The sequence below is a fragment of the Eutrigla gurnardus genome (genome assembly GCF_963514095.1).
Source record: "Eutrigla gurnardus genome assembly, chromosome: 18".
In the NCBI taxonomy this organism is placed as follows: Eukaryota; Metazoa; Chordata; class Actinopteri; order Perciformes; family Triglidae; genus Eutrigla; species Eutrigla gurnardus.
In genome coordinates this window covers 13,436,382-13,458,871 of record NC_139929.1, presented here as the reverse complement: position 1 = coordinate 13,458,871, position 22,490 = coordinate 13,436,382, and the positions used below count along the sequence as shown (strand labels likewise).

General features: G+C 49.2%; 1 protein-coding gene across 2 annotated transcripts in view; it reads left to right on the top strand.

Annotated features, from left to right (window-relative positions):
• nrp1a (neuropilin 1a) overlaps positions 1–22,490 on the top strand; it is a 55,872-nt gene that overhangs the window by 24,381 nt on the left and 9,001 nt on the right. For both annotated transcript variants that reach the window (XM_084034005.1, XM_084034004.1), the window contains exons 5-10: positions 1,216–1,443; positions 3,663–3,818; positions 6,112–6,278; positions 15,611–15,766; positions 17,607–17,751; positions 21,328–21,659. In XM_084034005.1, coding sequence (XP_083890131.1) covers positions 1,216–1,443; positions 3,663–3,818; positions 6,112–6,278; positions 15,611–15,766; positions 17,607–17,751; positions 21,328–21,659 — 1,184 coding nt within the window. The remainder of the gene's footprint in view (positions 1–1,215; positions 1,444–3,662; positions 3,819–6,111; positions 6,279–15,610; positions 15,767–17,606; positions 17,752–21,327; positions 21,660–22,490) is intronic.

The window sequence follows — 22,490 nt, the reverse complement described above, 5'->3', positions numbered from 1 at the left end:
GCCTCCACTTTCCCAGAGTAAATACGAGGGGAAGCTGTGAAATTAATGGCGCCCGCTGTTCTCGAAAAAGCCGCACTTTAGCGGCAGCACTAAATGTCATGGTGGAGGGGGGGGGGGGCTCTCGCTGCCTTCACTCACTCCGCTGGTGGACGGGCTGAAGTGGGTCTGAATTAAGGGCCCGGCAAGAAAACTTGAGTGACAGTGGAAAAAGCAGTTTGCCACATTTACTTAAGCTACAATGAGTGTAGCACAGAGGCTCCATCTAGAGATAACTCCCTGCAATTTTGGGTTTTTCGGCCCCATCTGCGCCCATCACGCCGGCTGTCAGACTAGCATGAAAATGACATTATCCTGTGCACATTGCTGCCACTAATGGCTCCAAATAATTGCCCCGGATGACAGTAGTCCTCATACTTTTTCCTGAGTTGTATGCCTGTGTATTTGTGTCAAGCCTGGCTTGGCAACATTTTGGCCCGAGCGCTTGAACATGCACACCCAACACCTCTGTAATGTCTCTTTCTATCACTCTCTGAAAAAATGTCCTGCAGCTGTTCTGTTTTTTTTTTTTATCACGTCACTCATTCTTAAATCATAATCTTTTGCTCATGATGCTCAGAGAAGTGGCTACCATGGGAAATGTGTTAATGCTCCTCATCAGCTGAAAGGCAGCTCTCCGGGGAGCTGTGAATAAATATTTTGACTTTCCCCTTGTGTGAAATTGTGTGTTTAAGCCTGCGTGTGTGTGTGTGTGTTGATGTATGCGCAGTCATTACGCTCGCCCTTCCATCACTGGTGCTGCAATCCTGTCTGAGCACCTCTCATACGTTTCACCGACGTGTGAATCAAGCTGTTTGTTCATCGCTCTCCTGATCGAGGCCTTTCGCTAATGTTTACGCTCACAGTCCAGATGTTCCAGGAGTCGGATATGTTGATGGAGTGTGATGTTTGTGAGGGAATGAAATTTAAAAAAAGGCACGTAGACGGGAGTCGAGGGACCCGCATGCATCTAGGTGGTCTCTCTCTGGGCCATAAACTGTCCTCCACTCAATAGACCAGCTGGGAGGTGAAGGTTCTCCATACCAGCCACACAAAGCTGAAACGAAACAGATCACCTCACCAACAGTCATTCAAAGGAATCATCCCCCCCACCCCGCCCCTTCCTTTGTCCCTGGCTCGTCTCATCTTCTCACCTCCCATCTGGTTTCCTCCCTGCAGGTCCCGAATGCTCCAGGAACTTCACCACCAACAGCGGTGTCATAAAGTCCCCCGGCTTCCCGGAGAAATACCCCAACAACCTGGACTGCACCTTCATGATCTTCGCCCCCAAGATGTCCGAGATCATCTTGGAGTTCGAGAGCTTTGAGCTGGAGCCCGACCCGACGCCCCCTACTGGAGTCTTCTGCCGCTACGACAGACTGGAGATCTGGGACGGCTTCCCTGGAGGTGAGCGAGCAGAAGAATGTTGTACCGTCGTGTGTTTTGTCATTTCTTAAACTACCAGAAAACATCACTGCTATTAATCTGCTATCAGAGGAAATTAAATGCTTTAAACAAGATGGCGTCGTTATGCCGGCCAACTGCCTTAACCAGACTCCTTAGGGGTCCAGGAGTCTGTTGGCATGATCGTTGTCATGCTAAACACTTCCTGATTACGGGAGCTTCTTTCTTTTTCCATCACATTGATTTGTAAGTGCCTGTACATTTGGGAATTTAAGTTGTCGCTTCTCCGTATAAATCACAGTGAAAGGAATTTCCCTTGGATATTTCTTTGAACTTAACCAGCTTTATCGTGTTATGAGCTGTCATCTCCCGGTCGCAGGGTTGAGCAGGGTAGAATCGGACACACAATAAAATATTGCCACAAAGTAGCTTTCTCAAATCCATCGAAAAAAAAAAAAAAAAATCTGCAGGTGAGAAAGGCGTTCAAAGCGATGCCTCCGCGCCCCCCAGAGATGAGGCTTTGAACTCAGCCAGCGAAGTCGTCCCTTGAAGTTTACAGTTCTTCTCCTGGCTATTCCAGCCGAGATGAAAGCTTTTCTCACCCATCAGCGGCTGAAAATGGAAAGAACATCAGTATTCTCTGCCGTGGCGTCGCGAGTGATAAGGTTGAAGTGTTCCAAGTGAGTTTGTTTGAGGTTCAATATTCTCCGAGCTCCTGTCGCTGCTGATTTGAACTGAGCGGAGTTGACCTTTTGATTCCACAAAGCGTTTTCCATAAAGTCATTTGTAGGTTCTCTCCAAAAGGTGGGACGGATTTAATTATAAAGGATCGGTGTTGATTAAAGGCGACCTGCATAGGCTACCAGAGATGTCACATTATTATCACTTATTAATAAAAGATTGTCACACAAAAACATAGCATGGGGGGAAGTTTCCTGTGCTTTCAGAGTAAAGTCTGATAGGAAGCAGAATAAGATATGCCAGAATCTCTTTTGTCGGTGAGGGCAGAAACTGGACACTAGCACTTCGGACTCACAACCTTCAAGCGTTGCTGTATGTGACAGACAGCCTTGTATTAAAAAGGAGGAAAATAGTGTGTCGGCTTTTGCCAGGTGGCTCCTGTGGTGCCTGCTGGATCGATAGTGCATTAGCACAGAGGGGCTGGAGGCCTGCTAGCCATCGGGGGTGGGGGGGTAGAGGGAGATGTCCGGGCGAATGCACGCCTGCGTGATGCACCGGGGTGATCACACCTCGCTGGACAGGTGCTGTGCTACAACAGCCTGCACTCCCTCGTCCCTCGTCCCCGAGGAATGGAGAGGCAGGCAGAATACACACTTCATAGCCAGGCTCTTTAAAATTTCATAGAGCTGGGGAGTCATGCAGATAATCCGGGAGATGGCATTTTTATGTTTCGGCCCTGGCCCTAGCGGGTTTAAAAGCACACGTACTCCAGACACCTGGGTTATGAAGATTAATCGGAGCCGCCCCGCCCCCCCCGCCACGTTAAGTCCCCGCTGCGTTTGCCTTTCACGCATAGGAGACGGGCTGAACGTGGCGAGTGTTGGATGACAATGTCACCCGCCGCTGATCAGACCGTAATCATAGATAAACAGTAACGCACACTCACAGATGTGCATGGATCATAGCGCACATCAGAGGCATAGGGCAAGGTCACAGTGCTCTGTTGCTCTCCCGCTCCCTCCCCCCATTACCCCGTCCCTCTTTCCCCGCCGCTCTGTCTCCCCCTAATGTTTCTCCGTCTCTCCAGCTTCCCCTTTCCACTCTGCTGAGTAGAACATGTCCCTCTTGTGCTTTTATTGCCGTCTCTTTTAATGCTCCCCATTGTCTCTCCCCAGTCTCCCTCACAAAGCTCACACAGCCACGGCTGTGTCCGCCTCGAATCCAAAAAACAAAAATGCAGGAGGAATTTACTGCCAGTAAACAGACAGAGACCCTGACCTGCCGAGACCACAGTCCCGGTTTCCCTTTTACTCTTTTTGTGTCCAACAGGCGACGAGGAATGTCTTTTCTCAAGCATCTTTATGGGGTCGGGGGAAGAAGAAAAAAAGCCATACCTCACTGACACACTAGTTTTCACACCTCCGTGGGGGGGGGGGGGGGTCGGTAGTTAAACCCATGTGCGACATGACTGTGGCACACAGACAAATATTGAGTTAACCCCAGTAACGATGTTTGTGCTTCTCTTTCCTTTCCGCCTCCAGTCGGTCCGTACATTGGGAGGTACTGTGGGCAGAACACGCCCGGCAGGATCATCTCCTACACCGGCATCCTGGCACTGACAATCAACACCGACAGCGCCATCGCTAAGGAAGGCTTTTCAGCCAACTTCACCGTCATCGAGAGGACCGTTCCAGAGGGTGAGCTGACATTTAAAAAAAAAAACACTGAAAATCTCTGTATTGAGGTAGGAATCAAAAGGTCTCACACTAAAATCTGGATTGGAAGAGTCTGAATTGAGCCTGGCTAGTTAGATGGCAGTAAAGTAACCCCCCTGAGGATGATTACTAAAAGAAAGAAGCAGATGTTGGCCACAACCGAAGCCACAAATGGTCCCGCTATGACGAATTCCCACACGTTTAATAAAGCTTCGGAGTTATTAAATAAACACCTACTGCTTCTTCACTCCGCCTCCCGTGGTTTACAAGACCTATACGTTTACACGCTGGGAGCCGAGACGGGCTCCAAAAGGCAGCTTCCCCACCCGTCCCCGCCTTGGACACACAAGCCCTCGGGCTTCTTTTTTTGCGTGCGGCGTCGTCATCGCAGGGCTCGACCCCCCTGACCCCATTTTGAGAAACGCTCCGGCTAAACATTTCATTAAGGAAGACGAGCGCTGGTAGGAGTCATAAATCTGTCCAGAGGCCAGACCACCCCCAAACACACACAGTCAGTCTTTGAATAGCAATGGAGATGGATGGCGTTCAGCAAACGGTCCCGACAAAGGGTTCCGTCTTGCCCAGAGGTAAGACAAGCGCTGTGCACACACGCAGGCGACCCCGCCTCACGCTAACAAGCACGGCGATGACTGCTGATGTCATTCCTCCCCGGGCCTCCTCCGCGTTACTTGAGATGCTTTAATCTAAGAGCAGATTCAACTTTTCACATGCACCATTAACAGGCAGAATATCTGACCCGTGATCAGTAAATACCCTTTTTTTTACATGAGTTGCTTGGTCTTACATCACCGATCAAGATGTAGCCCAGATGAGACGAAAAACCTCCAAACTTGGCCCGCGCTCCTCTCCAGGCTTGTACCACTTGAATCATTCATAATCCCCTTATGCATAATACACGGTGTGTTTTCTCGCCTCCACATGGCGAGGAGAAGGGTGCTCTCAAGCTGAAAGCTGCTGATGAGAGGTGATAAGATGATGAAAGGAGGCCTTGTCTTTAGTCCTCAACCGGTTTCCCCCCCCCAACCATCCAACTGCCCCTCGCTATCTTCTCGGCTATCAGCCCAGCAACCCATATGATCAGATGCCGTCCTGTAGAAGTACACAAACGCTCTCTTTGTGTTTCCGTTGATTGCGATCCAGTTATCAAGGTGCTATGGAAAAAAGTAAAAAAAAAACAAGGACGAGGCTGGAGAGGTGCGAGGCATCTTCGGCCTCGCACTGAGGCTCCGACACGCTCGTGCCCCATAAGCACGTAGATACGCGACCGCAGGTTGACACCGCGAGACACCAAACGCCGACCCGGTGACTTGAGGTGGCGGTGTGGCAGATGGGGAGACCATCTGTGTTAGCTCATAGGCAGCAGCCCCATAGCAGTTCCACGTGGCTCCCCGTCCTGCGCCCTCTGAGCCGCGTGTACACACAAGCACATCACTGCCTTATTTTGGCGGGACAAAGGGTGCTCATGGTGTTGGGAGCCTTGTGTCTAGGAAAGAGGGCTTGTGACTGTAGGAACATTTTGAAACAGCGTCAAGGCGTTTTTTCAACCAACTTATCAATGATTCTTTAAAAAAAAGAAAGTAAATACACATTAAGAAGACTGCAGATCGTGCCTTTACATGACATTATAGTCCTCAGATGTCTGACCTCCGGGGGTAAGAGTTGGCCGACCCCAAGCTGACCCGGCTGAGTCCGGAGCCCGGGATGCCTCAAAACGGCTGCCCCATGTCAACGCAAACAAGGGAAGCCGCCTCCTACTGAGGGCCGTTTGGTCATTGAGTGTGATCTATTGCACCAAAATACAGCTACTCAACGCTGCTAAACTCCCCCAAGAGACCAAGTTGGGGGGAAATAGTCACCGTGTGCAAAAAGAGATAAACCGCCCACAGGGAGGTGAGGGGAAACAGATCCAGTCAGTGGAAGAAATAACTGGAGTGAAAGTCCCGTTAGCGCTTAATACCGGCGTAATCTTAGCCCACACTGAATGTTTCATGAGGACATTTTTACGTCTTAATGCGAAACACTTCCATCCGGCTTCCATTAGAAACAGAGAGGATTTACTGAGGCGTCGCTGATGTGCTGTTCTTTTCCAGCCAGCAGCACTGAGTGCCTGTCATGTGGTGTCCTCCTCCCCCAGAGACCAGATTCTGGCTGGGGGGTTGGTGGGGGGGGCACTGAAAGCACATGCCGGGTGCATTCTGGTGCTTTCACTGCTCTGGATTCCACTAAACAGCTTTCTCCCCCCCCCATTCCCCAGACTTTGATTGCAGCGACCCTTTGGGACTGGAATCGGGAGAGATAACGTCGGACCAAATCATGGCCTCATCCCAGTACAACCCCAGCTGGTCCCCGGAGCGCTCCAGGCTGAACTACTATGAAAACGCATGGACGCCGGCAGAGGACTCAAACAAAGAGTGGATACAGGTACCATATTTTCTCATGTCTGACATTTGATTTCTTTTTTGGGGGGGAGGATGGTTATTTGATTCAGATATCACAGAAAAATGACATCAAAGATAGTTTCAGACGTAGAGAATCACTGAAACCACGGCAGTATTGAACAAATCGCCAGTTTTTGGAGGTGAGTCACAGTCTGAGTGTGTGAGTATTAGAGCTGACTGCTGCCTGCTTGAACACAGTAGGAGTGTTCTGTGTTTGTCCTTCAGTCTCCGGAGGTGCCGCGTCACCGAAACACTTTGGCGAGACGCAACAATTTCGATGACGAATGTGAGCCGTCCTGACGGACCTCCGGTGCCGCCGAGTCCGCGCCTCGCAGAATATTGCCTGCGTCCACTCCCTCTCTCTCGGTCACTGTCTACCTGCCCGTCTGCGTCTCTTCTCTCCCTTTGTCTTCCCGTCCTACCTGATAACTTCGCTCTTTCCTTGATAAGAGCGGCCGCCTCCGGGGATGCTGGGATACAGTCTAGGCATCCTGCCCAGCTTCTCTCTCACACACACACACACCCGAACCAGCTCTGTCATATTTTCCTGCCTGTCGGCTTATCTGCACCGAGCGATCATCACCCACTGGGGGGACTTTATGTGGAAAGATTAAGGATTTAGTTCCTCCGTCCCCAGATGGGGATAAGTCACATATCCCAAGTCCATTCACAACACCAACCCCCCAGTGAGAGTACCTGGATGCATTTAGAGCACAGTTTGATTTATTAATCGAAAGCCTCCAGGCCTTGTAAAATGCCTGTTTTTCTTTATCTGCTGTTTTCTTCTCCAGACTTTGCTTCACTGCTGAAAACCGTGGCCCCTGCGTATCCCTCATGGGATGAATAAGAGAGCTGACCCAAAGCCAAATATTTGCTTGAGGAGGTCCAAAAGCAAGCTTTTCCCCTTTTTATTATTACAATGAAAATATTTTTCCTGAGGGCCCCCGTTACTCCCTCAGACTAATTTAATCAGCGTTTGAGCATGTATGTGTGAGCCTCCGAGTGCATTCTCCCATGCATGTGTGTCTACGTGTGCACTCTTGGCGTTGGCGGGTCAGGAAGGGGCGTCTGGATGGGTCCCGCTGAGGAAACCAGCACGCATCTGAGTAGACCAAGAGGAAACATGGCTTCTCTTCTTGCAGTTGGACAGTCTCTCGTATTAAAGCATTTGTCTCTCTGAAAGCAAAGGCCACTCTTCATAGTTCGATATGCGTATTAAGAGGAACTGCAAATACTTTGAAGGCCTCTCTGCCCCGGTTTGCCTTTTGTCAGACGAAATTACAAGCGATCGCAATGATTTGTTGTCACTCTAGACTGCTCCTGCTGTAGTATTGATCATGCGGAGGATTTGATTTGGCAGTAAAATGTGGATTTTAAAAGGGGATGTGCTCTAATGACCACGCTGATTTCCCGATACTAATCGCATCAAAATACGGAATGTGGCTCCTCTGATTTCTAAATCCGAACGGCAGCGAAGGAGCCAAGTCCGGTGGTTACCACCAAATTTAGACTTTTTGGAGGAGTGCGTTGCACTTGTACCTAGCACTCTGACCAGAAGCCCAATTATCACAAGTGGTATTAAAAGAGTAGAATTCCTCATTCCTCTTTCATTAAGACGGTCCTCCGTGCTGCAACAAGCTCGGGCCCCTCGCAGCACACAAATCATCTCAGTACGCCGTCAGATGCATAGTAATCAATTCATTATTTATTTCATTATCATTCCCTGCAGTTTGAGGCCGACGGTTTTTATTATTCATGACAGGCGGCCTTTTGATTCCTGGGCATTTCTTCTTCTTTTTTTTCCTGCGCTCTGCTTTCCTTCTTTATTGCTGAACATAATCCAGATTTGTCATCCATTTTAATGCTGCCTCATTCAAATGCATGGAGAGCAGCGGGGCAAGATGCTGGAGTCTGTGTGCTCTTCTCCGGGTAATTAGATTGGTGTGGTGTGGTTCAGCATTGAGTGCTGGGTTAGCCAGGCCATTAATCAGCCCTTTGGTGTACACAGAGATGGACAGATGTCCTTTGAGGGGGTTTTTGCGGCTTGAGGATGGACTAAAGAAAGAAGGCAATAATCCTTCATTTCAGTTTTTTTTCCCTTCTTCCTTTCAGATATTATCACTCCTCTCTCCTACTCTTTCCCCCTCGTTTGGAAATGCAGGTCCACAGATCTTTATCAAAGCAGGGGGAGATTTCTACATATCATCTGCCGGTGTGAGCCGTGACTGTCTTAGAAGATTAAAAGCAGGAACAGCGGGTGCTTCTGCAGCAGGTTGCAGCAAAAAAAAAAACATGAGGGTGCACACCCCAGCTTATAGCCTGATCCTCGCTTTATGAACTCAGGCTGTGTCCTCGCAGGAAACCTGAGCGACACATAACGCCGCATCCTCCTCACACATTCGTCTCCGAAGGGGGAAGGTATGTTTTTTGGCCCGATGTGACACTCCCTCGGGGAGCCGCGACGGGGAAGGAAATTGCGAAGGAGCTGACGTAGCGTGGAGCGACTTTGTCAAATATTTCGCAGAGACGGCGTCATGGTCGCCGAGAGTCGCCGCCGCATCCGAGCGACGCGATAAAACCCATGACTGGATCTCTTGTCAGGCGGCTGCCATTGATCGCACATGCACACACAACATGAATAATTTACAGTGTGTTGGAGACGACCCAACTGTCAATACCTGAAAGCCTCTTTATTGAGCGTCTCATTATGGCAATATACAGTATGTTATCTCATACGGGAGCTTGAGTTGATTTCGCTCTTTATATCCATAATTCAGCTGCAGTGACTCCGAGCATTACTTCCTTGCCAGGATGCATTATCCCTTAATTACTTCGTTGGTGCTTATGCATTTATGATTACCGACAAACTAAATCGTTTAATCAGAAGAGGAGATAGTCCTGCTTGTTTGATGGATACGGCACGAAACATATCAGTGTTTGTTTCGCACAACATGCTCCTTAATCTCCTGCATGTGATACTAATCTCAACAGGCAAGCATGTATGGAGGAACATGTCACAGGTTCACGTGGGGGGGGTTGGCAAAGACAGGTTGAGTTCTGTCTGACCAACCAAAGACCACTAATCGCCGCCGAGTGCAGAAGTCGAACGTCGGATGAACGTGCTGTCAACGAGTTGCTGGAATGTCCCCTTCATCGCTAAATTGTCTCCCTCTTCATGCCCGTCCCCGTTCCAGTTTTCGCCGCCACGCCGAGCGTTTACCGCGGACCGGTAAATTAACAGCAGCTTCTCACTTGATGAAGTCCAGCGGGAGCGCGGGGAGCGGAGGCTGGCATGCGGCCGGCGGTGACATCATCGCCGCGGTGCAACAAATGGGAGACAATGGGCGCTCTCTGTGCCGTCGCCGCTCCCAGGCCCCCCACTCTCAATTGGAAAATCAATGACAGGATAGAGACCCGCACTCGAGTGGAGGAGCCCAAAAAGAAGGAGTAGAAATGGAAACGTGAGCGTGATGTAATGAAATGAAACGGCGCCGCATAAGTAGACCCCGAGACAAAAAAACACCCAAGCTCAGACGCAATCAGTGTCATTTTGGGTGTCTGCGCCTCGGAGCTCAACGCTCATCCGCAGCTGTGCATCATGGGAAAGGATCGCAGAGCAGCTTCCAGACATGACATACCTTCGGGTCGACCTCTTTTCCTTCCTGATCACGGTTTCTTCAGTTCATAATCATGACTCAGAGCGTTAGTCACGCGTGCGTTGCGAGGATGGGACTGACCCTGGAGTTGGTCTTAAAAATGATTCACGAGGAAGGAAACAGTAAAAACCCTCGCTGTTCAGCGCTTCCTGTAACAGCTGGGCCGTTTAATCGGCTTCATCATGCGACGGCGCATTTCCGAGGCGTCGTCACACGCGCACGACAAACCAGACAACCTTTTACTTCATCGCCGCTGTCACCCGACCTACACATCCCTCTCTGCCGGGGAAACAGACGATCGGCGCGTTGGGGAAGACGTGCATAATTTAACACCGCCGAAAGGAGGTGTCGCGGGGGGGCTAAAAATAGACTGTGATTCTGTCAGGTGAACATTGTGATAAATGGAAGGTCATGAGTGGAGCTCATAGGTCCCGCAGCATTTGGGTAATGCAATTTTCATGAAAGGAGAATTAATTACACGTTCAGGTAATGGAGCTGTTCCGAGAGGCTTCCGCTACCTGGAGGTGGAATTAGTGGAAGCTGGTTTTTTAGAAACACTGCATCTTTAGCCGCTCAGTGAAGCAGCGTCGTCAGCTTTCTCTAATTACCATACGAAGGACGCTATAATCAGTTTGTATGCAAAAAAACAACAGGTGATTCACGGCTATGCGTGGACTTGATGGTCCAGAATGATTCCAGGCTATGTTTCTTCTAACCAAAACCTCCTTTGGGATCCATAAAGCATTTCCAGAGGTTGTTTCCAGGATGGGGGGGGGGTCTCTGTGTATGTCTGCCAGCTGCTCTTTGACTTTAGAACACAGAGGAAGACTCCCACCTCTCTCCACCCGATGGCATTTCTCTTGTTGTTGTTTTTTTGTTGAGGGAAAACGAATAAACCCATTCCCCAGAGGCCTCGGTTATTCAACAGCCCACACACACACACACACACACACACACACACACACACACAGATGGGAAGCTTCTGTTAGGGGAAGAGGAGAAATGGATTTAAAAAGTCTTCAGTAAACTTCTCCCAGAGTACGGATTGTTGCATAAACTTCTTGGCAACTCAATTATAAGCCAATCAAGCAGCGGGAGATGAAGCTTTTGAGCTCACCCTCCCGCCCCCCCACCCCCCCCGGCCACAAAAACCACATGTCTCCTCGCTGCACCCACACAACAATGACTCGCCTCAAACACACATCATGTGGCCCCCGCTGCACATCTGAGTCACCCAGCACGGAGACAATACGCTGACCTAATGATCACGCCCACAGCCACCGCCGCTGCAGAGGGATAATTGGAAAATGATCTCTCCAAACTTGTACTAACACACGTAAATACATAAATACAGCGCCCGTCTGTCATTTCCCATCATTTATTCCCACACTTACACGACACACACGCACATGCTCGATGCGTATTGCAGTCCGCTGATCTAATTGTGTGCACACCAGCCTTTAACTGGCTGATGTTACAAGCCCGGGCACGACTAATTCGTTTTCTGCCTCTCTGGTTTCATTAGACTGTGAAACGATTTGCCTCAGACTGACTCTTGTGAGGCAAAGGGGCTTTAAGTCATCTGTTTGCCTGACAACAAGAAGGTAGAGAAACACCCAAAACATGTGGAGTCAAACCGGTTTGGGAGCAGGAGAAAAGTCCCGGGAGACAAGGACGTGCGGAAGTCCTGCCCTCACATCCGCCTGCTGTTGCTTTATGGAAAGACTCTGGGATGTCTGGGTGATTTCTTACCCTGTCTGGCATGTTTATAGCTCCGAGTGTGTGTGTGTGTGACTCCAGATATGAGTTACTGTGCACCAGCATGCCCAGAATGCACGGCGTCCTCCGTCTATAGGTGGGCTTCGGTCCAAAGACGCACTCTCGTAGGAGAACTAACAATATGGTGAGTGAGTCAGGGACGCGAACTCCGTTCTGTGTGATCAGCAAAGCCTCTGAACGCAGCACATCCCCCCCCCCCCCCCCCCCCCCCGAGATGCTAGATTAGGAGTCATAATTCACACCTTTTCGTGCGGTGATTACATCACCCATTAAGCATGATTCAGCCTTTTCGGGGCTCGATGACAAATAGTTCATCATCTCAGAGTGATATATTTGCTGCCTGAGATCTTCGCAGCGTTGCGGTTTCTCAATGTTGCTTATTGGTTTATGTATATAGGTCAGCTAGCGCTGTCCTGGGCTCCGGGCTAAAAGGAGTCCCACTAGTAATCATTATCGGGCCTGTTTGTTTTCACTGTGGTCTCTGTGGTGAGGGATGGACTGTACTTTACATCCAAAGGCTCTGGCAGCCAGTCTGCTCTCCCTGACCCATGTAACCCCGGTCTGTTAACGCGGACTCAGCCTTGTTCCTCTGCTTCTAACAAGCATTAATAAATCACGCTTTGCTCATTACCCAGGCCCAGTTATCAGCCCATGTCTTTGAAATTGATCTAATCTGTGCACTTCTTCACTGGAGACCCCCGTGCTTCTGTCCTTCACATCTTCCAAGGCATCGCTGTCAGCGGCTCGTTTCCCCTCCCCGCCTTCTCCTCTTCAATCTCGCTCTCCGTCTTTTTACCATTCCTCCTCACCGTTTCCCCCCTTCCTCTCATCCCGTCACGGTCGAGTGGCCAGACGTCCCCAAAACTTCAGGACAGAATTACGAGCACTTGTCCCGAATCCCAAATCTGGATTAATTATAGCTCATAGACGGGTACTGTTACGTCTGTAGCATGAATTACTTAGCTGAGATGTTTACAGTAGTGCAGCAAATTGATAAACGCCTACGCAGCAACGTTGTGGAATTAAAACATCTGCGGAGGGAAATTAAACCGCCCATAACTGACGTGGAGCCCGGTAATCTATAAAAAGATTCTGCATTCACATGGAGAATTTGTCGGCAATGGGACTAGAGTTTGGCTTCGGAAGCGTCTGGTCTGCGTTTGGAGTCTGAGTAGTATTGATCACGTCCGAGCAGGCTTTGGTTGAGTGCTGGTAAACAGTGAACATCCTGCCAAAAAAATCAAAAACTTAGTAGCGGGGAGGGAAGAAAACAGTGGATCATTGCTGCTTTAAGAGATCCAAACAAAGCATTCTGCAGGAAAGAATATTAGGATTCGTACTACTGTTTGTTGACACTGAATGTAATGTTCTGGAGGCCTTGGGTTTTGATTTAAAAATACATAGAATGTTTGTTTTGTCATTTTTTCAGCATATATTGTTTAATAGATGCACAAATGACCGGGGATGTGATCTAAAAGGGTTACATCTTTAATCTGATGCCACATTTTGACTCAAGTACCATTCAATTTGTGCCTAAAACTAGTGAATATCTGTCATTAAAGGAGATTTCAATCATTATATTTGCCCCAGCGTGTGTGTGTGTGTGTGTGTGTGTGTGTGTGTGTGTGTGTGTGTGTGTGTGTGTGTGTGTGTGTGTGTGTGTGTGTGTGTGTGTGTGTGTGTGTGTGTGATTCTAAACCTATTGAACCACAAATGATGAATTTTTTTTTTCACCACACCCACGAAATGGCAGAAAAGCCCTTTCAACGAAAACATTAATTTACACCAACAAAAAAAACCAACCCATTTCCAGCTGGACCAGTATATTGATTAAAGTCCTGCGTGAGTCCAAACCTCTTCATATTCAATGTTTTGAGTCTGAGTACCCATGAGTGTTCCCAATTAGCCCCGCCACTCATTTCATTCCCAGAGGCTCTTCTTCTTCATTACACCTAATGAGATCTTTTTCAGAGAAACATACCATGGCCAAGTCTTCTTATTAGACCTTCTTTTTTTTTTTCAGCAAGCCACTTTGCCATCGGTCCAGAATGGAAATGAGTCAGGCTGGCTGTTTTGAACGCATATGTTCAATACCTGCCTGGGCTAATACCCTCCAACACAGGCCACGCTGCCATCCACTACTCATCCGAGCACTGGCACGTACGGCCGTTTACCTGGCAGAGAGGCATCAGCTCCTGCGTTATTAAAGGGGAACCCACTGGAGCTGGAGGGATTTGATATTGTTTCTATTTGTGGGCCCAAAAGAAATCTAGGACTTACTGTATAAGCCCCCTTGAGCCTGTAGACAGGAACAAAAGTAGTCCGTCTCTGTATGTGACTGTCTTTTTTGTTAGTCTCCATCCATCCAAATCCTCTGAGTAGCCAAGAGAGAGTGAGAGGAGAGCGTGGTGGAAGCTCATTTATTGCTCCCATCTGTTTATGTCTTTTCGCTTCTGGAAGTCAATTTGAGGAGCACGAATGACCAGCGTTCTGTGGCATGCAGATGTTCCCTTCCTGCTCGCTGCTCCGACTCATTAAGTGTGGTGCAGCGCTGTATATAAGGTTGGCAGACGGAGCTAGCTGGCTCCGACTCCACCGTGTTAGCGTGCTGGAGCTCGGTGGAGATTTTTTTCTTTTGGTGGCAGATCACCCTGGCTTTGATTTTCTAAAATATGTGCACGCTCACTCTCACATAAAGTGTTCCACTGTTTATTACACTCCCTCGCACACAGTACCGTTCTGTCTCACGCCAACGCCAAAGCCTCTCGTCTCTCGCTGCGATCCGGGAAACCTGCTCCACCGAACGCCCCGTCTTCCTCACGCAACGCCATTACTCCTCATTAACGTCAGCTCAGCCTGTCAGGGACGGTGTTAACGCTTGTTCAAATTAAGCTTGCCACGTCGTACGCAGACGAGATGGCGGTCCTAAAGCCTTTTCACTTTCACGCCACGCTCGCTCTTTTTCCTGCGTTACGGATGAAGGTGACGGCGAGGCGGAGCTACGTAGCCTCTGGAGGATGATTTGTTATCGCTGGTGGCTGAAGAATTCCTTGTGTGTCTCAGGACTAACAATAGCTGACCTCACCTCGTAGCCGAGCCCTTATGAAGTTAGGCAGCGTTAACGTCATCAAAAGCCGGTTTGAAGGCTATTCTTTCCACAGAAACAGAAGCCAGGGTGACGTATAGAGAAGGGCTGTGTGTGTGTCGCCTTCCTGGCAGTGGTGGTTATGGTCCTGATGCAAACCAGTGTCTCTCTCTGCCCAGCATCATCTCTGCAAACTCAACAATCTATACATTAGAGAACCCCAGACAGGCGCCCATGTGGCCTCTGACCTCTCCGCCTCTCCGTGTGAAATTATAATGTCCCCCGCAGCAATGCACCACAGTTCATGATTACTTCGTAAAGCCCCCGCATATTTTAAAAGGCACACTATTTGATATTCAATCTGTATCCCTCTCTCTCTCTCTCCTCCTGGCCAATTTTGATAATGTGATTGCAGACCTCGCTCTATTCAACGTTCACTTTTATCCAATAAGCCCTTGTCTCCCATCTCAGGAAATTAAGTTGTCATCCTGTGTCTCTTTCATTATTTGTGAATATCATTTCATTGCTGTTTATTGAATTCCCAGGTAGCAGACTATGGCCAGAGGTGGTTCTGATAGAGGGGTTATATTTTTAACTCTGAGCTCATCGGTGCATTATTAACACGGACGATGCAATGAAAGCCTTTTTTTCCTACAAAATGATTGGCACGTTTGAACGCTTTCAGATGTGTCCGCTCCAGTTAATCGTCCTTCTCGCCGACAGGGACGATCTTGTTATTCCTACAGCTCCTTTTTTTCCCTCACCAGTCTCTTCTCTCTCTTTCGCCCTCCACAGGTAGATCTCGGGTTCTTGCGGTTCGTCTCGGCCATCGGCACCCAGGGCGCCATCTCCCAGGAGACCCGGAAGGTTTACTATGTCAAGTCCTACAAAGTGGACGTCAGCTCGAATGGAGAGGACTGGATCACGTTGAAGGAAGGCTCCAAGCAAAAAGTAAGAGACTCGGTTCCTAAAACTTTGTTAGTCGATAGAAGTCTAACAGCAGTGGAGTTGAAAAAGGGGAAATAAGCTGGAAACATGAAGTGCTGATAATTTTTTCCTAGATACGTCTGCAGCCCCATCTCTACATGAGACCATCAGACCAGACTAGATAATGAAAATAGTTTATTTTTGCTTCAGCCCGACCAGTGACTGTGTCAGAAAAGCCGCACATGTGCCGCACTTGAAATATCCCGTCTCGAGCAAAGCAGCCAGCTGACTTGAATTGTGGTCCGTTCCGTGTTGCCTTTGAGCTCAACAAAAGGGGAATACCCGGCTATATGTACTTGAGTCCCTGTCTCCCAACATGCAATTATATACTTCCCCCCGTATAGTAATATACCCTCTCTCTGTGCGAGTGGATGGTATTTCCGGCACGGGCTGTGGTGCTAATGCATGGCTGCGGTAGCCATGGGGAGGATTATGTAAGGAATGTAGCCTCTGTTTCGTGTCAGGCAGCCGTCAACTTGTAGTAAAAGACGCGGGGATGACAAAAGACTTGACAAACAAGAGAGCGAGACAAGGCAACGGGACGGGCTGTCCTGTTTGAGCAGCTGGAGGAGGAGTGACCGGGAGAGGGAGGGGGGACGCGCTTGACCGGAGCGTGACAGGCTGTAAGCATCGATTGCTGATCGGACCAGGTTTTGTCCATCTGGAGGCAAACACCCCGTCCGCCGTGGGTGTCCGAGGGGTCAGAGAGGCATGTGTCTGCGCGGCGTGTAAATACCTCGCATTGCTCGGGGGTGAAAGGCCGCAAGTGGAACCAAAAAAAAAAAAAGTCCAGGCAACAGTCGTCAACAGCGACAGAGCTTCCAAACGAGCGTGTTCGTGCGGCTATGTACACATACCCCTGGGCCTGATTATTTTATGAAAGCCGGGCCTGTTGTTTTTCTGGACTCTAAAGTGCTTTTGTACAGAGGGGCACCATTTGCTACATGCTGAGCCTGCAGTTTGGCATCTTAGCGCGGCGCCGCAAAAAGCCACTTTATAGTTAGCGAGCGGAGAGGAGACTCGGCGTGACATTTGCGAGAGTGGATGACTTGGTCGCGGTCCCTCGGTGACGTGGTTGACAGGTATTGCACAGGGACCGCCTGGGAGAGGAGCGCGGACTAATGGATCGGTCCTGGTGTTTTAGTCCGTCCTAGATTAGCTGAACCGCTGCCTTTCCTTCTCGGTCTGTCCGTCCTGCTCCTCTCAGCTGGATTCCTCTTCGCCCCACAGCTACTGCGTCTGCGAGGTCAGGAGGTCACGTGGTCACCGGTGTGATTCAATTACCCAGAATGAACTGTGACGGACTGCGGGGAGTTGTTTTACCGGGTGGGCCCGCCTCTTCGTATGGTGCTAGTAAACTGTCAGCCAACCCCGGGGGGAGAACAGTGGCATCTCTGACCTTTAAACAAGACACGGCAGTTAAACCTCCACCAAATGTGGAACCGGAGGACAGGAAAAGGGCATCTTGAGCCGGTCTGGTCTTGTCAGTGTTACACATACTGCCTCAGGTTTCACAGTCGCAGGCCACGGCCTGTTTATGCAGCTACATGTGGCGACAAGACACCCAGAGCCCTTTCAGATTGGACCGGGACACGTATGTCACATTGTAAAGTCGGTGTAATTGTCTTTTTACGCAAGCTCCTGCTGTTTTTACTTTTGTTAATCATAACATGCATCTAGATCTCAGCAAACGAGGAGCTCTCCCTTCTCTCCATTCAGTGCAGCCAAGGTCTCAGACAGGCTCCTAACCGGCATCTCAACTCAACACCTCAATAATTTACTCTCCTTTCCGCCTCGATCGCAGGTTTTCCAAGGCAACACCAACCCAACAGACGTTGCCAAGACGATGCTGCCCAAACCCACGCTGACACGCTTCGTCCGGATCCGTCCTGTTACCTGGGAAACAGGCATCGCGCTGCGCTACGAGGTGTATGGATGTAAGATATCAGGTTGGTATTGCCGAGAACCCTGCTGATCTGCATACACACACACACACAAACACACAAACACACACACACACACACACACACACATCTCAGGCCTATCTTTGCTCACAGCTGCCACTGAGAAAACACAATTACGCTGCTCATATTCCAGAAAGATACAGTTTCGAACGATAATCAGATTTCTGCACACCCCCCCGTTTTCAGCTCCCTCCTAATTGCCCCACACTTGGTATTTCCCACTCTGGCCCCGGTTGCACAAACACCGCACTTCTGCCAGGTGTGAGATGAAGCTCTATTTCTATAAGAGTTCCTGCTCGGAGGCTAAAGCTAGCTGCTGCATAATAGAGGAGTGGCACACGGAGGACAATTACCTATTTATGTTACCCCTTGTTTAGATGTACCTCATACAATATAGATGGAGGTACCAGCTGGCGGGCAGGGCGAGCTGGGTGGGATCTGCATGGTCCCGTGCCTCCTGCTGAGCCGGCCTCAGCCTCCCCTTTAGCCACAGCCTTGTCTTTTTGCTTTGATTTCGGCAAAGCTCTTCTCATCTTTGCCACTTTTTCAATGTCATTTTAATGAGTGGTGTGGTTGTGTGTGTGTGTGTGTGTGTGTGTGTGTGTGTGTGTGGGGGGGGGGGTGGGTTTAGCACATCTGCCTGCATCTCTATGGGTTTATGGTTGTGTGTATTGAATGTTCATCAGCGCTCGCCTGTGTGTTTTTCTTCTTCTGTACTTTGATCGGGAGTTTATCGAACAAGGACAGGTTTTATAACAAACAGCCATTTGTTGTTAGTTTACGCATTAAGCCTCGGATTACATGTGTCCTGTGTGTGTGTGTGTGTGTGTGTGTGTGTGTGTGTGTGTGTGTGTGTGTGTGTGTGTGTGTGTGTGTGTGTGTGTGTGTGTGTACGGAGTTATGCGATACATATGTGTGGCCGTTCATGTAATAGCAGAGGGCATTGTGGGTACGGCACGGTTACTGCAGGGGCGTGTGTTTCGGGCGCGCGACCAGACCGTAAACACATCACAGGGCCGGAGTCACCGCAGGGCCTCCGTAAGGACGTCAGCACCCCTGGGTGCTGTGAAGTCACTGCCAGGGGAGAGAGAGAGAGAGAGAACACGGCGAGGCTCTTAAGGACTGCATAAACTCGGTGACTCACTCCTACCTTGAGTTATGATACTAGAAGTTTACTGAAAAACTTTTGTAGAAGAAAATATATATTTTTTTACGTGCCGTTCCACTTTTTCTGAAAAGTATCAACGTTGCACCGAAAGTTTCAGTGACATAAAAATATTCAAAGTAAGTGCCCGACTTCCATTCAGATGTGGAGGCCATAATTCAGGCGTCAGATCAGAGGAGGAGTCGTACGCCTGAATGTTGCAAGATGTTTCGTTGGCCCGGATGGTCACGGTCGCGTGCCCCCGCTGATACAAACAGCTACTCATTAATAAAAAAGATCCACCGCCCTGTTGTTTGTAAATACGCCATGGTGTATAAATATCCCTGATGAACCACTGATGCTCCACCCAAACCATAACTGCGGCCCACAGCGGCATGTATCGCCATCTCCATGCGTACAGTCCACACACACACACACACACACACACACACACACACACACACACACACACACACACGTTTGTTCCTCTGGGTGTGTCACCGGGTGCGTGCCATCATCTCCGAAGCTGCTGTGATCGCAGCTGAAGTCAATTAAGATGAAGCCGAACCCAGATGAGTCTAAACTCAGATCAGAAACGCACAATCACACACATGTACCTTCCTGTCATATCAACACCCCCCTCCCCCCCTCCCCCACTTCAAAGCTCGGATCGCTCAAAAACGCCATCTTGGCCGAAGAAAAATGGTAGAAGAACCCTCAAAAACAGTCGGGGGGGTTTCCACCAGGGTTCCTTGATCTGAGATTTCTTTCTAGAATGGAGAAGCAGAGCTTCGTCTCATGGGTCTGCATAGGAGCTGTTTTAGATAAGCAGAGAGAGAGAAGTCTGAATGAAGCCTTGTTCTCCTGAGGATTTGTTTTTTCCCCCCCAGAGTCCTGCAGCGGCACAGTATGCACTTTGTCTCATACGGACACAGAAGATGTAATAATGCCCAGATTTATCCCTCCGTGCGAGCCAGATTGTAAATATGTTATTGCTTACCACAGATCCCTGACTCAGCGTTTCGTGATTAAGTGTGAGGAGGAGACAGAGAGGAGGATTTGAGTCAAATACGGGCTGCTAAGTGTCAGGACTGTAGCGGCAATTACATCATGGAGAAACTTTTGTGTGCTCCAGTTTTCTACTTGGCTCCAAAACGAGAACTATGAAGTTTTTACAGTCTGCGAGTGCTACTGGTTGTTGCATTAATAGGAACAAATAATATATGTATCTATAGTTTGGACTGGCTCCTTTTGGTTGAGTATCTAATAAATTAACGTCAAGGTGAAAGCTTAGAAATGGTTCTGTCCCTTCGTTAAAAGCAGTCTGGCAGTCCAACAGTGTAATAAAACTTAAGAAAACATAATGTCAATGCAAGAGTCTTAACATTAAAAAAAAAAATAGTCCATTTGGGTTTTTTTATGTGGACCACCTGCATCAGGAGGGTGGTTTGAATAAAATAACTGGCACTGGTGCTCCAAAACCACTACTTTGCTAATTAGAAATCAGCTTGTTAAGTTCGATCTTGTCCCTGGTTCACAGTGCCGGTAAAAATGTTGTTATTCATGAACAATCAATAAGGTTTCATTAGAAAGGAAACCTCCAACAGCGCTGTATCACTTTGCAGCAAAGGTGACAACATGTGGGAGGTTCAGAAATTCTGGTTTAAACATGCAAATGCTTGTTTAAACCAGCATTTGCAGCAACAGGTTGTCATCCCATTCGGCTTTTGATATGAAGGGATGGCATCGATTGTGGGGGGGAAACAGCTGTCTTCCTTTTAAAATGAATGAGAAACATCCAAAGAGGCTAAAAAAACAACAACAACAGAGTTAGGATTGCGTTAGATCAGAGAAGTAGAATAAAAGGAGGAGAAGAAAGTCTGAAAACATGTCCAGGAAAGAAGGAGGTGTTAGAAAGGTCCAGTCCCACAGATGTTGACAGCTGTGGAGCAGAAGGTGCTGCAGCAGATAAAACACAAAGAGAATGTGTTTTCGTGTGTTGGTATATGTGAGTCTGTGGGGGGAGGAGGGCGGCGGATGGGGGGGAGATGAAAAGGAAAAAAGCACTCCCAGTACGTGCAGGACGTGGAAACACCAACCGAGAGGAGGGTTTTAATTGGCTGCCTGGAGACAAGCGCTTCGGGCGAAGGAATTAGTATGCATGAGATCTGCAGACGGAGAGAGAAAGAGAATAGAGGCAGCGATCACAGCAACATCACAAAGAGTTTGGGGAATTGTCCTCCTCACTTTGAGTTTCTCTCTCCCCGTTGCCCCCATATGAACCTCAAACTCGCCAAACTAGACCTGTAGCACGATAAATGATGTTTAACATCACGCCTTCGGATGTAGAGCGAGTCCCGTTGCACATCCTCTCTGCAGGTTTTCAACCTTTCTGCTCTCCCCTTTTCGTGTTCCAGAGTACCCGTGTTCGGGCATGCTGGGCATGGTCTCGGGTTTGATCGCGGACAGCCAGATCACCGCCTCCTCCCACACGGACCGGAGCTGGGTACCGGAGAACGCCCGCCTGCTGACCAGCAGGACGGGGTGGACCCTGCTGCCCCAGCCCCAGCCCTTCACCAGCGAGTGGCTGCAGGTGGATCTGGGCGAGGACAAGCTGGTGAAGGGCCTGATCATCCAGGGAGGGAAGCACCGCGAGAACAAAGTCTTCATGAAGAAGTTCCGCCTCAGCTACAGCAACAACGGCTCCGACTGGAGGATGGTGTTGGACACCAGCGGGAACAAACCAAAGGTGAGAGTTTAACTGGGAATATGTATATATTTCTACCATCACCTTTGTGGAAAATGATTTGAATACCTGCTTCTCAAGAAAAAAAAAAAATGTCTCAGATCAATCAGAGCATCAATCCAGACGATGACGCATTTAGTCAATTTTCAGCAGAGCGTTGCGCCCGCAGTTGTGAGTCATACAGGAGTCGCTGCGAGGAGTCAATTTCAGCGGTGCTTTGAACCACATTAGGATAAGCAACTCAAGTCTCTCAGAGCGTTTTCCCAGTTCTCTCCTCATGCTTTGTATTCTACACACACACACACACACACACACACACACACACACACTGCTCAACCGTTCAACGGATAGTGAAACCTCTCCGGTGGAAGGAGTGATGAAGGGAGCATGGGGGGAAAACGCGAGGAAAGACCAAGACAGAAGGAAAGAACGTGCAATGTAGGGAAGTGACCCGAGATTTATCTGCCACCGGCGCCGCGTGCACGGGAGACGTGCGGCGCCGCGTTCCTCGATGCCTACACACACACACACGCTAACACCCAGAGAATGTATAGATGTGAGCACGTACGTACACAGCTCCGCACCGAGCTGCAGCAGCCCGTCCCCAATTACAAGCGCCCCTGACAGGGCATAAATCTGATCCAGATGGGCTGATGGTTGATTTATGAAGGGAGCAAGGAAGATCCATACCCTCCCTCTCCCCCTCCCCCCTCCTGTCCTAGTTAGCCGCCTCTCCCCCGCGCCCGAGAGGTTCCCAGCATCTAAGGTGCACCGGGCTTCTCACGTGATCACACCCATTAATCCACTTCCATCATCCCCCTTTCTCCTCCTCAG